Here is a 16,075-nt window from a genome sequence, read left to right as displayed (position 1 = left end):
GATAACAAGCACATCCTCGACACTTTGGAAGTGGGATGATCTTCTCGTTTTAATACCTTAAAATGCGTACTTACTCCAGGTTGCGAATGGATTGGGAGTGAAATATTTCTATAAATATCAAGAAAGCACGATTTTTTCCAATTGAAAAGTAATGTCATACTTAATGTGATCTTCTTTTGCCTCAACAAATCATAACCTAGTACGATCTTTGTAAATTATTTGAACAATCTTATATAAAAGGCTATGTAACACATGTGTTGTAGTTCCATGCTGTAAAAGCAAGTATAAATATATATCACTAACATAAACGCCAAACATAAACGAGACGTCTCAGAAACACAAGATTTCATAATAATGACTAGTCAGTCTATTATTTCATATTTCTTCATAAGATCACCAACAAATTGTGATCAAATTAGATTATGAAAAGTAGGTCACAGTGTGGGTGAATGAAATTGCCTAAAAAATGTCCAAAAACAGCAGTGGTTTTCAATTGTATGACACTGCAGTACCGAGTAGGATCGATCATAAAATGAACGTATATGCATAATATGAAAGTTATTTTTTCAGTGAACGATCAATGTATTTAGTAATTGCCTCAGACATATCAACACAAATGGGAACCAAATTAAAAGATAATGTTTACAGACTTTAAAGTACATATATCCAGTATAGTTTGCAGACTTTAGTTTGTGTAAAAATCATCTTTACTTGCATGCATTTTGAGATAATTGAATATAAAGCACATTATTCACTCAAGCATAATAATTGAAAAATATCATCTTTCAAATAAGCAATATACTACATTTATTTTGATTGATATGCTAGTATTTATTGTACACCATAGTTCATTACAACACACACCTAAATACACATATAACATGTTTAATAATGCTGTCACTTTTTATCAATAACAGTTTTTAATGGATAATTATATATTACTTCAATTATCTGCTGGGATTTCTATTTAAAATCACACTTCGTAATAAACAGTGAATGATGAACATGTGCATATAGTGCTGTTTAAAGTGTCTGGAAACCATTATTATCTCATTCCATCATTCCATCAAAAAAGCATTTGTTATAGTTCTTGCCCATCATTCAAAATTAGAGATACATTAAAGCAGATGTCAATTTTTATTCACAGACTATTTGTGTAGATGTAAAGATGAATTTGCTGTAGTATATCTTGTTTCTTCATTCAAATCAGGTTGCATTCTGATATTGTTCCTAACGTGTTATTGGGATCTTGGGGTTATTAGGTGAAATATTTAATGGCACAAATTGTGGAAAATGTTAGCCATTTTCACCTGTGCTCTGACTGGCCCGCAATATTTTAAACAAATAACCAAAGGAGAATCCGAATTGATCACTGACACTTAGTATTTTCCTGTACGAATTCAGAATATCAAATGATTTTCCCCAAGACCACAACCAACTGAGGGAATGACAACCTTACAAATTGTAAACTCAAAATGAAATATATGATATATGTCTATAAAATCACTTTCATTTATTTGAAATCAATTTATTTATTTGAAGGCTAATTTATATTTCCAAACCAATTTTCTGTGAAATATTAAAATACATTAATGCTTCATTCTGAGAATAAGTAGTTAAAATATTTAAGGTTTAATATCACAAAGAACAACACTATGGCAGTATAATAATCCCAAAAGTTCAAAGCAAATTACAGTCATAAATAAATCATAAAATATATACAAACCAGATACCCAAAAAAGTAGTATTTCATAATTACAATTAATTTAAAAACACAAACCCAATGTTAAAAAGTGTACCATATTTAAAACAAAAAAATATACTTTGTCAACGTTAAAATAAAGAATTATTAAAAAATCTCCTTTTAAAACCAAGCTTGGCGCTAGCTTGAAGAAATCGCATTTCATATACAAGTTTTATATGAAGCAAGTTTGTAATTGTTTTAATTCCAGATGCAGATTTATTTTAAATGCTATTATGCACACAGACACAAATAACATGCGACACAATTCATGAGTCAATAAAAATGTTCTTTTAACCAATCACACTATAGTATTCATGCCCATTCATATACATACCAAAACCAAAAAAATACCAAATGACACTAGCAGAATACAACTTTCAAAAGTCATCCTCGCTAGTGATGCATCACCATATAAAACAAATAATGCATTATCAATGCCCGCCCATTGATGACATTTCAACATCACAGAAGAATCTTGTTACAACTAACAAGATAAGTGTATGAATTTTAACATATCTGTTGAGTATCCGTAGCATGCTGGTAATTACAGTGACAGGTCTATTGACTGGGTGACAGGTATCCTGTGGACTTCACCTTTTTCACTGAAAGGTCTATTCAGCAGGCTTGACAACATTTAAGCATTTCAATAATATATATATAAATATTATTTGTTCCCATATTTACAATGAAACTTCTGTCAGATTCTTAAGTCTTTCATGTTCATGTCATTAGATCCATATTTCGTGTTGGGCTTGCTGGAAAAATCTGAAATAAACAGTGCATAACTAAGTGCCCACCGGCTACAACATTAGGAACTCTTTATGATTATTTAACTTTTTCACTACCAGTTTCCTCTTTTCATCACAAAAAAGTCCTGTTTATAGTCTGCACTTTGCTTCAGAAGATTGGGGCAAAAATAGCCAATTTATTTGAGTAAAAATCGAAAATTCACTCAAATTTTGTCTGTTGGCTCCAAAATTAGGGTTCATTTCCAGAAATAAAGAATATAAGAAAAAACGTGCAGAATAATTTGGGTGAGAAAGTCTGGTGGTGAAAAGGTTGATTATATTTGTTTTCATATTTTACATTTGTTGTACATGAACATAACACAGTGTGGCGACTGTGGTGCTTGAAATAAAATTTCTACCCCAAGTTCTTGAAATAATAATTTAGATGAAAAAAAATTCAGCATTACTGAAGATTATTACCATTTGGCGTGCAATGCATTTTCAAACAGAGCATGATATATATATAAAATAAGAACAGTGTTTTGACAGCAAACATAAAGAAAATATAAGATCAAAGAAAGCTTAGAAAGAACTCTACTGTGCTGAGAGTATTTCAGATGTATTAAAAATTATTTTGCCTTCAAAACAAGAAGCTTGGCAACTAATTTGTCAGCTATTTGAGATGCACTATGTGAAACACTGTGACCCACATTATTGAAGTTTATAATACTTAAAGAAAATACATTTGATCTGTGGTTTTCAGTTTAATTAATTCCAGAGCACCTCTAAATAAATTCAAGTCTAAATCTTCTCAATGAAATGTGATATGTACATTATGCAATTAGTATGCTCAAATTTCAAATCCAAAACTAATCAGGTCTTTAGCATTGTTCCCAGACACTTATATGTATATACCAAGTCTTATTGAAATGCAATAATTGTTTTTTGAAAAACAATTAGTAATTATCATGCAATTAAGCGATAGATTTCAATCCCAAACTAATTAGATCTGTGTATTGTTCCAGGGCATATATTTACCAAGTTTCATTATAATATGAATAGTAAATTATTATGCAAATTAATTATTATGGATGTATATGAACTCAAAACTACTTAGATTGTTGCAATGTCTTCGAGTATGTATGTACCAAGATTCATTGAAATAAGATAAGTACTTATTGATGTAAATATTGATAGAAAAGCTGAACACTAATTACTATGCAAATTGGGTAATTAATATGCACAGATGTTAATTTAAAACTAATTAAGTCAATGGCACAGATTATCTATGTACCAACTTTCATTGAAATGTGATTAAAACTATGAATTATTATGCAAATTAGGTAATTAATATGCACAGATTTACACCAAAACTAAACAGGTATGTGTATTGTCCTAGAGCATCCATGTACCAAGTTTCATTGAAATTTGATGATAGATCTATGGTTAAAGTGATTAGAAGTAGCATATCATGGGTAAGAGTTTCATATTCTGGTTTAACAAATATGAATATTATACACAGATTATCTAAGTACAATTAAATATCTCAGTTGTATTTACCTGGAATGGTTTACTCAAACCAAGTAAGTTATCACTCAGGCTGCTATAATACCCCAACATGTACCGAGAGGTCAGGTCAGTAGGTAAATAAACTGGTTCAAATACAACATGACAACCGTGCTCCATGTTTTCTCCATCTTTTATTGCCCATACATAAGTGATATAGTCTTTAGGATGTCGGAAACCAACCTGAAATCGAGGAAATGACAAAATGTGGAACAATTACAAGTTGATATCACCGATAATTACAATACCAAATTGTGTAAATAAATCAATGAGACTGTCAAAAATGTTGTCACTGATGCTATGAAAAATAGAAAGAACTTTAAGTTGTTTTAATTTGCAGCACTTTGTTTTAGTGAGCCCTTGGTCAAAAAGGGTCGCAATAAATAAATGAATAAATAACATCAAAATCCAAAAATTGGGTTCTGCGTTCAGTGGTGATAGATTGATTGTATACAAATACCATATCAGAGTACTCACTTTATAGAGAGCAATCCAGTCCCATGCACTTGTACTAGTGTCAATATCCACCATATATATACACTCATTTTCCTGATATTGTTTCCAGTCTTTAACGGAATGAAACTTGATCAATGGTTTGGTGTCTGTACTCTTTAACTAAATGTGTTAAAAAGATCACAAAAATGCTAACTTGAGTTAAGTATCTTGAAAGCAGAGGATACAGGCTTTTTTAAGAGTATTTCCAGCTGCCTAGTTGCTATTTCTATAACCATGGCTGGTATATCCTAACATTTTAACTTGCGTATATTCATTTGGTACTTTCTTTTGTACCGGTATATCATAATTATGTCAAAAATATAAAGATCTAAGAGAAAAATTAAGAGTTTTGTTTTTAAAGTATCACATACATATTTATATGGGTATGTCATCAATTTTTCAGATCTTTTTAGAGATCGATACCACTATCATGGGCATAGTTCTTGTTCTAGCAACCAAAGAAACAAAAAAGGTACTACATGTATGAACAGACTTACACCAAGAATAAAATCAGCGTAGACTGGTAAGTGATCACTCCATTGTACTTTTTGAATACTATTATAAGTGACAAGTTCCATGTTTAGGTCCACATGTCTAATTCTATCTTTGTTAACTTTCCATAATATTCTATCACACCATGCAGGTTTCCGCTGTTTGCCGCTGTGAAAGAAATCAAACATATAATAAGAAAGATGATCAAATTTACAAATATTAGATTGATATTATAATAAATAGTGGGTATTCAACTTAAAAAATTGTACTGTTAAAAAAGTGTCACAAATTATTGATTTTGTTTAATGGGTTTTTTCCCAGTATGTAATATCTGTTCGGAGAAAATCTGCTTAAAAAAAGATCTTTGAACAATTTCAATTGAAGGCCATATTAAAGTATTATCTTATAAAAAATGTCCTAATAATTCATGACAATCATATTTGTGCATCAAATGCATTTCAAACTAATAGCATTACAGAACGTGGTAGAAAATTTGTTATTGCATGAACAGAAATGCGCAAGATTATCACAGTATTAAAAAATGCAAAACACACTTAATACATGGTTTGCAATGGCCCAAGACAACACACTAACCAGTATTTTTCATTATCGCTCATTTGCATTAGTATTGCTAGGAATGTATAGTTGTCATGCGATTTTATTTTTGTGGAGCTTTTAGTCACCGCTGTTGCTGTGGGTGAGAGCAACTATATTTCAATAATAGACTTATATATCATGTTGGTCTTTAAGGATTAAGCAATAACAATGTTATAATGATGCAAAATAATTCAAACCACTGAATGATTTCCACCCTGATTCTGTCAGGAAAAGTTTGTTATTTATACATCTGTTGCTAAAGTGCATAATCACAGATGACAACAGATGTGCACAGAGAAAACTGGAACAGAGGACAGGTTTTTATAAAGGTGATTGATGGTGATGGTTACTTCATGTTGGACACAAAACTACTACTTCACAGCTGGGAACCATTATATTTCTGTCAATGATATTAACATGTATACTGTCATCTATACAATGAACGATGAATTATATCGTGTTTGTTGTCAAATAATAACAGTTGAAAGGGCAATGTGGATATCTTACATTATCATACATCTGACATCAAATACAATATCACTCATCCATCAGTAAAACGAATGAGTTAGAATGTTTTGCCTATTTGGAAAATATGTGTCATGCTTATGTCATATTAGAACACATTCATTCAAGCTGAAACTCTGGTTAAAATTGTGATTAAATTCTCACATACAACAAAGTTATTTTGTCTTTCAAGTTTTTAACAAGCTGAAATTAGCGATAAAAGCCCAGGTGTTCAGGGTTTCAATGATGAAAGCCCAGGTGTTCAGGGTTTCAATGATGAAAGCCCAGGTGTTCAGGGTTTCAGCAATGAAAGCCCAGGTGTTCAGGGTTTCAATGATGAAAGCCCAGGTGTTCAGGGTTTCAATGATGAAAGCCCAGGTGTTCAGGGTTTCAATGATGAAAGCCCAGGTGTTCAGGGTTTCAATGATGAAAGCCCAGGTGTTCAGGGTTTCAATGATGAAAGCCCAGGTGTTCAGGGTTTCAATGATGAAAGCCCAGGTGTTCAGGGTTTCAATGATGAAAGCCCAGGTGTTCAGGGTTTCAATGATGAAAGCCCAGGTGTTCAGGGTTTCAATGATGAAAGCCCAGGTGTTCAGGGTTTCAGCAATGAAAGCCCAGGTGTTCAGGGTTTCAATGATGAAAGCCCAGGTGTTCAGGGTTTCAATGATGAAAGCCCAGGTGTTCAGGGTTTCAATGATGAAAGCCCAGGTGTTCAGGGTTTCAATGATGAAAGCCCAGGTGTTCAGGGTTTCAATGATGAAAGCCCAGGTGTTCAGGGTTTCAATGATGAAAGCCCAGGTGTTCAGGGTTTCAATGATGAAAGCCCAGGTGTTCAGGGTTTCAATGATGAAAGCCCAGGTGTTCAGGGTTTCAATGATGAAAGCCCAGGTGTTCAGGGTTTCAATGATGAAAGCCCAGGTGTTCAGGGTTTCAATGATGAAAGCCCAGGTGTTCAGGGTTTCAATGATGAAAGCCCAGGTGTTCAGGGTTTCAATGATGAAAGCCCAGGTGTTCAGGGTTTCAATGATGAAAGCCCAGGTGTTCAGGGTTTCAATGATGAAAGCCCAGGTGTTCAGGGTTTCAATGATGAAAGCCCAGGTGTTCAGGGTTTCAATGATGAAAGCCCAGGTGTTCAGGGTTTCAGCAATGAAAGTCCAGGTGTTCAGGGTTTCAATGATGAAAGCCCAGGTGTTCAGGGTTTCAATGATGAAAGCCCAGGTGTTCAGGGTTTCAATGATGAAAGCCCAGGTGTTCAGGGTTTCAATGATGAAAGCCCAGGTGTTCAGGGTTTTAATGATGAAAGCCCAGGTGTTCAGGGTTTCAATGATGAAGGCCCAGGTGTTCAGGGTTTCAATGATGAAAGCCCAGGTGTTCAGGGATTCAATGATGAAAGCCCAGGTGTTCAGGGTTTCAATGATGAAAGCCCAGGTGTTCAGGGTTTCAATGATGAAAGCCCAGGTGTTCAGGGTTTCAATGATGAAAGCCCAGGTGTTCAGGGTTTCAATGATGAAAGCCCAGGTGTTCAGGGTTTCAATGATGAAAGCCCAGGTGTTCAGGGTTTCAATGATGAAAGCCCAGGTGTTCAGGGTTTCAATGATGAAAGCCCAGGTGTTCAGGGTTTCAATGATGAAAGCCCAGGTGTTCAGGGTTTCAATGATGAAAGCCCAGGTGTTCAGGGTTTCAATGATGAAAGCCCAGGTGTTCAGGGTTTCAATGATGAAAGCCCAGGTGTTCAGGGTTTCAATGATGAAAGCCCAGGTGTTCAGGGTTTCAATGATGAAAGCCCAGGTGTTCAGGGTTTCAGCAATGAAAGCCCAGGTGTTCAGGGTTTCAATGATAAAAACCCAGGTGTTCAGGGTTTCAATGATGAAAGCCCAGGTGTTCAGGGTTTCAATGATGAAAGCCCAGGTGTTCAGGGTTTCAATGATGAAAGCCCAGGTGTTCAGGGTTTCAGCAATGAAAGCCCAGGTGTTCAGGGTTTCAATGATGAAAGCCCAGGTGTTCAGGGTTTCAATGATGAAAGCCCAGGTGTTCAGGGATTCAATGATGAAAGCCCAGGTGTTCATGGTTTCAATGATGAAAGCCCAGGTGTTTAGGGTTTCAATGATGAAAGCCCAGGTGTTCAGGGTTTCAGCAATGAAAGCCCAGGTGTTCAGGGTTTCAATGATGAAAGCCCAGGTGTTCAGGGTTTCAATGATGAAAGCCCAGGTGTTCAGGGTTTCAATGATGAAAGCCCAGGTGTTCAGGGTTTCAATGATGAAAGCCCAGGTGTTCAGGGTTTCAATGATGAAAGCCCAGGTGTTCAGGGTTTCAATGATGAAAGCCCAGGTGTTCAGGGTTTCAATGATGAAAGCCCAGGTGTTCAGGGTTTCAATGATGAAAGCCCAGGTGTTCAGGGTTTCAGCAATGAAAGCCCAGGTGTTCAGGGTTTCAATGATGAAAGCCCAGGTGTTCAGGGTTTCAATGATGAAGGCCCAGGTGTTCAGGGTTTCAATGATGAAAGCCCAGGTGTTCAGGGTTTCAATGATGAAAGCCCAGGTGTTCAGGGTTTCAGCAATGAAAGCCCAGGTGTTCAGGGTTTCAATGATAAAAACCCAGGTGTTCAGGGTTTCAATGATGAAAGCCCAGGTGTTCAGGGTTTTAATGATGAAAGCCCAGGTGTTCAGGGATTTAACAATGAAAGCTCAGGTGTTCAGGGATTTAACAATGAAAGCTCAGGTTTTCAGAAATGAAAGCTCAGTTGTTCAGATCTCAAAAATGAAAGCTCAGGTGTTCAGGGATTTAACAACGAAAGCTCAGGTTTTCAGGGATTTAACAACGAAAGCTCAGGTTTTCAGTGATTTAACAATGAAAGCTCAGGTTTTCAGTGATTTAACAATGAAAGCTCAGGTTTTCAGTGATTTAACAATGAAAGCTCAGGTTTTCAGTGATTTAACAATGAAAGCTCAGGTTTTCAGTGATTTAACAATGAAAGCTCAGGTTTTCAGTGATTTAACAATGAAAGCTCAGGTTTTCAGTGATTTAACAATGAAAGCTCAGGTTTTCAGTGATTTAACAATGAAAGCTCAGGTTTTCAGTGATTTAACAATGAAAGCTCAAGTTTTCAGTGATTTAACAATGATAGCTCAGGTTTTCAGTGATTTAACAATGAAAACTTGTGGGTTCAGGGTTTCAGGATTTCAACAGACAATCAACAGTTTGACTTACCTTACATTATACTCGTTGGTTCCTGGGTTCAGTTTGTAAGTTGGTGGAAAATTTAAATCTCCTTCGCTAAAGTCATGGAAGGCATCGCAGGCTTCTTGTGATAAAAATAACTGGTCTTTAAATTTCAGTATATGTAATTCATTTCTATTTAAGACATCTTTGACATCTTCAATCGAAATGTCAGAAATACGGTAGTTAAGGTCTCCTAACCAAATTACGTAACTGAAACAAAAAAATGAATTAATATAAGATGGATGTAGATATTTAACCATTTTTATACTACTCTTGGTCACATGATCCACTGTTCTGAATGTTTTATTGTCTTTATGCAGATTGTTAACCAATATGGCTGTATTTCTCCTCTAACTGGCTAGCAATAGAATTAAGACTATTGAAAAATTATCTATGGCCGGGATTTTAATCTCCAAGTAGCTTTAGACATCATTCACAAAAACAACAAACAAATTGCATATACCACAATACTCAAATAATATATCATAAAAGTACGCACTCAAATAATATATCATAAAATTACCCACTCAAAAAATATATCATAAAAGTACGCACTCAAAAAATATATCATAAAAGTACGCACTCAAAAAATATATAACACTGAGATCTAAGACTGATACTCCTGAAAACACTTACGGTAACTATAACAGAGCTATAGAGGGCGCAATTGTTCTCAAATAAAGGCCACACCTCACATGAACAAACTTGCTATACATTGAAGGCATACCTTCAACAGATCAGAAGCAATAATCAGTGCAATACTGGCATGAACTATACACAATGCAACTACACACAGGAAAATGCCATTTGTAAATCTTACATAACTTGTAAACCTACATGGTTTTTCACCAGACTTTGCAACTAACCAATGTACAACATCTAGAATGGATGAGTTGTTCGTTTGAACTAACAACATCAACCACAGCAGGTAGAGCGCCCTCTAACATCCAATAAAACAGATGGACTAAATCAAATATATTGTAAACTGCATCCAATAATAAAAGTGTGATTATTTGCAAAATTGAGGATAACTCTACCTTAAGGTAGAAGTCTACTCATGAATTCAAGTAATTTATTAATTTTACAAAAAATTGTATGCCAAGGATAAGAATATTGACTTAAAAAAAGTTAGGGGTCCCCAGCCTAATTTACAATTTTGATTGGTTGTATTTTTGTTGATAGTGGTTGTTTTGGCAGTATTATAACAGTTTTATCATATGGTCCTATGGCAGAGATATTATGCCATATCTCAAATTGTAGGCTGGTGACATAGGCTGAAAAAATCATAAACCATACTGTTAATGATGGAGTACTTTTGTACTTTTTTCAAGAAAATTATTTTAAAAAGTGTCAAAAAATGCAATTTTTATTTCACATTGTGCTCTATGGAATTATTCTAAAAATAGCGATTTTTGAAAAATATTAGGACAAGATCCACAAAATACGTCACTGTAACACACAAACGAATGCTGTTTCATGGTGCCATGGGACAAAAGCTCATGATTTTACATAATAAACCAATGAACACTGTCATGCTATTTATAACCAACCTTCTCAGTAATTGTGAGTAGGCTTCTATCTTAAAGCTGAGAGGTTGTCACCTGCACATACGTGGGAAGTTCTAAGGGATGATAACAGCGCATGCAAACAAATGCAAAGGGTCATGAGTAGACACTTATTTGTGAACAATGACTTGCTAAGGCCGTCTGTCACATGTGCAGGTAACGACTCCCCCGGCTATGTACTTACTCATGATTAAGTATAGTTTTAGCACGACAATTTTCGAAGACTTGATCTCGAATAATGGTAGAATAATCTCTGTCTCTTAGCTTCCAGCCTTCTAAATGGGCTTCCAGATGGCAGTTTACCAGACACACGCTGTATCCATACAAACCAAATCTTACAGTAACAGCTCCCTTATTCCCCTGCATAGAAACAATTACATTGTTTATCAAATTGATTACGAGATCAAGAGACCCAGACAAATCACCTATCTAGTAGTCTTGTCTTGATAAGAGAAAATGACACCATCTGTAAATCCAATTATTGAAAAAAATGCTAGGAACATATTGGCTCAACAGTTTTTTTCCCCTTTTTATAGGATTTGTGCATTCCAAAAAAAACAAAATTTTTTTTATTTAGTTTTCCAAAGAATAGGGCATTTGCAAACATTGCCACTAGAGGGCATACATGTACATGTATATCAATGAGTTGTATATTTAAACTGATACACATTGGTGTTGTCCATGAAAACAAAGGGGTCACAATTTACAGGCAAAAATAGTCAAATAAGACGTGGCACTGTGAGACATGATTTGTCTAGACTTGATGTATGTGTGAAATGTGATTGTGATTGGTCAGAAATGTCAGAGATACGTCTGAAACAGCATTTGTTAAAACAAAATAATTGCCAGTCGGCCATTTTGAATCTGAAAAACAAAACGACATGCATTGCATCATACTGCACTGGTTGCATGTCCCTATTATGCAAGAGCGACATTTGAAAATATTTCAATTCAAGATGGTGGTCTGGTCATGTGATATATGTGGCTGAACTTAGGATATGCGCCAAATCACATCAAACTTCACTATCATACCAAATTTCAAGCTAATCAGAACAGCAGAGTAGACAAAACGCTTGATGAAAAATCAGCGAAAAAATAATAATAAATGAAACAATCATAGTTTTGAATCAATTGGGCTTGAAACCCTAATTAATCAATTTTCATGTTCCTCAAGTTCTATATGTACTGTATTAATCTCAATTTCCTTTAAATAATTATATAACATGAATTGTATAAAAGTTTCCAAATAATAGTGCAGTAATATATACAAGCAAAATAAAATACTAGCCAGTTTTGAAAAAAGTGGGAAAACTAAACTTGTCACTTTTTTGGTTAATACTCATAATGAAAACAACATATCGGTTTACTACAAAAACAAGCATGTACTTGACCTTCCTCTACAATGATATGGACAAGGTAAAATCCTTATATGAAATAGGATGTAAATTGCATTGGTTGAGAATGAATGGCAGCAGCAGCAGGCAAGGCAGGCAATGAGGCAAAGCAGCAAGGCAGGAAGAAAGGCAAGAGCACATGATGCTCAGAATCCAATCTGATTAAAATTTATTTTTACTATATATTTTTAATAATTTGTAATTGTTTTTATTAATATTACATACATCTTAGTTTGCATTACTTCAACTATATCCACATTCATCTGAAACAACACATATATAAAAAGACTTCAACGAAATCCCCTCTGACTGATACATTCAACCAATCAAAAATCCCCTTCTATAGCGCGCCTGGTGACGTCACTGATCAAAAACAGATCACAAACACACTCAAATAAAATGGTGGATTCTACCGATGTTAGTGATGAAAACAATCGGGAAAAACATGGCTTTTTGATAAGTTTATCATTGATAAATGCAACAAAAATCATCTATGATTTTTATGATCATATTGTAGCTTAAATGGTTACAGGTTAGGTCGATATTGTGCATGGTTGTTCCGGGAGTGAAGATTTGTTTCCACTGTTTTGAACGAACACTGGTAACTTTTTGCGGTCGCTTGCCCTGGAGACAGATGAAGTTTTGTTGATGAACGGGCCAAAATAGTCTGTGGTATTAAAGCCGTAGCTGTATGTACAATTACTCTTTATTTAAGTAATTGACTTATATGGATTGTAATAAAACATTTCCCCATATCGCAATTGATCAGGAAATATTTCTTGCTCCAATATTAAGCATGGACGCCTTGTGCTGGTGACCGTTATACAACTTTAAATAAATTGTCTGTCGCAGTAGTGATTGATGGACCGACAGCTGAATTTAAAGTATTCAAAGCCAATTGAAAAATTGACACGAGTATCTAACCACCTTTTTTCTGGCATTTTCTCTGGCCAACTTTTGATTGAGATGATTGTCTTGAAAATGAAACCAATGCCACGCAACACAATCTTTTTTCTTGTACAAAAATGTACATTGTCATTGTTTGTTAACTATTTTCTCCAGTGCATACGCTGTCGGCCAAAAAGCTAGTTATGATTGGCTGTAGCTTATGCGAGATTTGAACAGGATTTATATGGGCATTGGGTCAGAATCTTTTTGGGCTGTCGTGATTACCAAAACTCTTAAAATCTGCCAGCAAATAAATAATAAATTAAAATTAAAAAAAATAAAGTTAAAGAAAATGTATAATAAATATAAATAATTAAATACATATTTAATAAAAAAAAATTTAAAAATAAAGATCAAACTAAGATCTTATTTTAAACAGGTTTGACCTACTTCATAACATCCACCTTTGAGTTCAGATGACAAAGTTCAATATTTGACCTTTGAAACCAAGACTACCGTAAATGAAATACAGCATAATATTGCACTACAATGGGGATGGGTGAACAAAATACTTACCCATAATCCACCTAATCCAGTCCTTGTGTAATTTGTTTGTATATTTCTAAGAAATGGTACGTGTTGTAGCTTCACAAAGACCAACAAGAGTAAGCCTTGTAGACGTATGTCTCTAATCTAATAAAAAATAATGAAATAAATTGATGTAACACAAAACACTAAAAACCCAGACTGTATTTAGAAATGTGAATGTCTTTATTGTCAGCATTTGATCTGTTTCCCATATTCCTGTTTGTGACATCAGTTCTAATTTTAGTAAGATCTTATAATCATAACAAAGTTATTGAGAAATGATAGAAATATTAATGATGTGAATGAAAGTGTAACCTTGCAGTCTTGTTACAGTTCAAAAGTTTTAAATGTACCGGTACATTCAACTTCCTGGCTTAATGTCACTAATCAAACTGACATTGGTCATTTTACTCTAACAAATAAGAATTAAAGAAGGTTTTATCAAGTATGTTTGATACAGTTTCGTATTTGTGGTGCGCTTACAACAGAGCGCACAGTCCCTGCTAGCAAGAATATAGACTATACGTGAAAAAATTGCATTTCATGTGCGAGAATTATTCTATTTTTTGGGATTTATTTTTCTTCTTTAATGTATTATTTTTTTTTCTGACCTAATTTTTAAGACCAGTCAAATACCTCATGTTAAAATGTTGAAGACAGTTTTCTCTGATTGCACATGGATGATCTTTCAGATGCATATGGTTTTTCTCACATTTTGAATATAATTTCGTTACTCTTTTTGTTCTTTTTCACATCTGCATTGCATTTCATTCAAAAGCTTAATATGAACACAATGAAGATATTACTGTAAAATGACTAATTTTCACTGGGTTTAAATTCCACTGATTTGCCATTTCTGGCATATTCAGTGGGTTTTAAATTCACAGTTTCGTCATTTAGATAATGTGTTCTATGCTAAATTTTACATATTCACTGGGTTTTAATTTAGCGCATTTTTCCAGTCAGCGAAATAAGCTAAATTAAAACCCAGTGAATAATTACCCCCTTTACTGTACTGTATTATTGGATGACTGCAATTTCAGGACATTTTTCCCAAGACTATTGATTCACACTAACCTTTATATATCCTTTAGGAGATAGTTGTTTACAGATACAATCTGTGTACGGGTCATCAACAACCACATCTCTCACAAAATGATGTGGTTTGGCACTGACTTCTTGAAACCCAAGGGCGTACAAATCAGGTTCTTTCTCCTCCCCCTCTTCCTCCTCCTGGCAGTGTAATAGTTCTCGTAGGAGCTCTGGAGAAGGTGGATCTAAAGTGGCAACATTCCAGGTACAAGCATACACTCTGAAACAAACAACATACCTAGTAAGAAAATTCTTCCCAATTTGACGAGAATTCAGAATAATAAATTCAATTTCACTTAAGTCTCATTGAAATATTGTGTAATTTTGCATCATATTTTCCTGTTTGGCCAAAAAAAAATTAGGGGTAGGCAATATGTTTTAGGCTAGGGTTAATTGGGTTGGGTTATATCACAACCTCACACATTACATGTGTACTAGTAAAAATGAATTATAAATTCTTGATATTTTGGTGAGGGAAACTGACCACCAAATGAATGAATGGACGACAAAAATAAAAGAATCCATAGCATTACAAAACTCAATTTACTACCTGCCCCCTCCCCTCTGGTGGAAAACATTGATAGATCACATTCCCGTCTGAAAAGAAGAACTGTGGATAGATCATGGAAGGTCGATTCAAATGTAAACAAACCTCTGTATTCTACTGACCTATAGCCCTCGATCATGTCGTTGCAAAAGTGTATGATATTTACTCGGGGGGGGGGGGGCTACACAGTGGAACCAGACTACATGACCTATAATTCATGACAAGCACACCGGTATCTATATCTGATTTTACCTTCATGCTATATCTGTGTTATGGTACACGCGGTCTCAACGTAAACTGAAAAATGTACTGCAATTTACATTACCTGGGTGACTTACCTAAAATTTCGCATATTTGTAGGCCTTCTTTATGTCCACACTTGTTGATAAATAAGGCTAAAATGATCCGGAAACGGGTTGGAATAATTAAAGTAAGTGACAGAGTTTGAGCCTTGAATATTGCCGATCCACTTCCTTGCCAGTGATCTCACTACCTCCAGTCCAGGCCAGCTGCATAAAACGTCATCAGTTTTCGCGTACATAACAGCTTATCCAAGAAACTGTAAATTTCCGACAATACATATTTCTTTGTAGGTGACTTGTAGATTATTAGTGTACCGCAATAAATCATATAACCTCATTAAATATCGAATTATG

General features: G+C 34.7%; 1 protein-coding gene across 1 annotated transcript; it reads right to left on the bottom strand.

Annotated features, from left to right (window-relative positions):
• Nucleotides 1–806: 806 nt before the first annotated feature.
• Nucleotides 807–15,935, bottom strand: LOC100366552 (phosphatidylinositol 4,5-bisphosphate 5-phosphatase A-like). The gene is made up of 9 exons (XM_006815673.2): nucleotides 15,758–15,935; nucleotides 14,858–15,092; nucleotides 13,769–13,885; nucleotides 11,095–11,270; nucleotides 9,334–9,555; nucleotides 5,031–5,193; nucleotides 4,516–4,653; nucleotides 4,033–4,221; nucleotides 807–2,509 (listed from the first exon to the last, which is right to left on the bottom strand). Exons 1-9 carry the CDS (start codon nucleotides 15,769–15,771, stop codon nucleotides 2,465–2,467), a joined length of 1,299 nt encoding a protein of 432 aa, XP_006815736.1. The 5' UTR covers nucleotides 15,772–15,935; the 3' UTR covers nucleotides 807–2,464.
• Nucleotides 15,936–16,075: the final 140 nt, after the last annotated feature.

The sequence above is a fragment of the Saccoglossus kowalevskii genome, chromosome 16 (genome assembly GCF_978046115.1).
Source record: "Saccoglossus kowalevskii chromosome 16, keSacKowa6.1, whole genome shotgun sequence".
Lineage (NCBI taxonomy): Eukaryota > Metazoa > Hemichordata > Enteropneusta > Harrimaniidae > Saccoglossus > Saccoglossus kowalevskii.
This window is presented reverse-complemented; position numbering and strand designations above follow the sequence as displayed.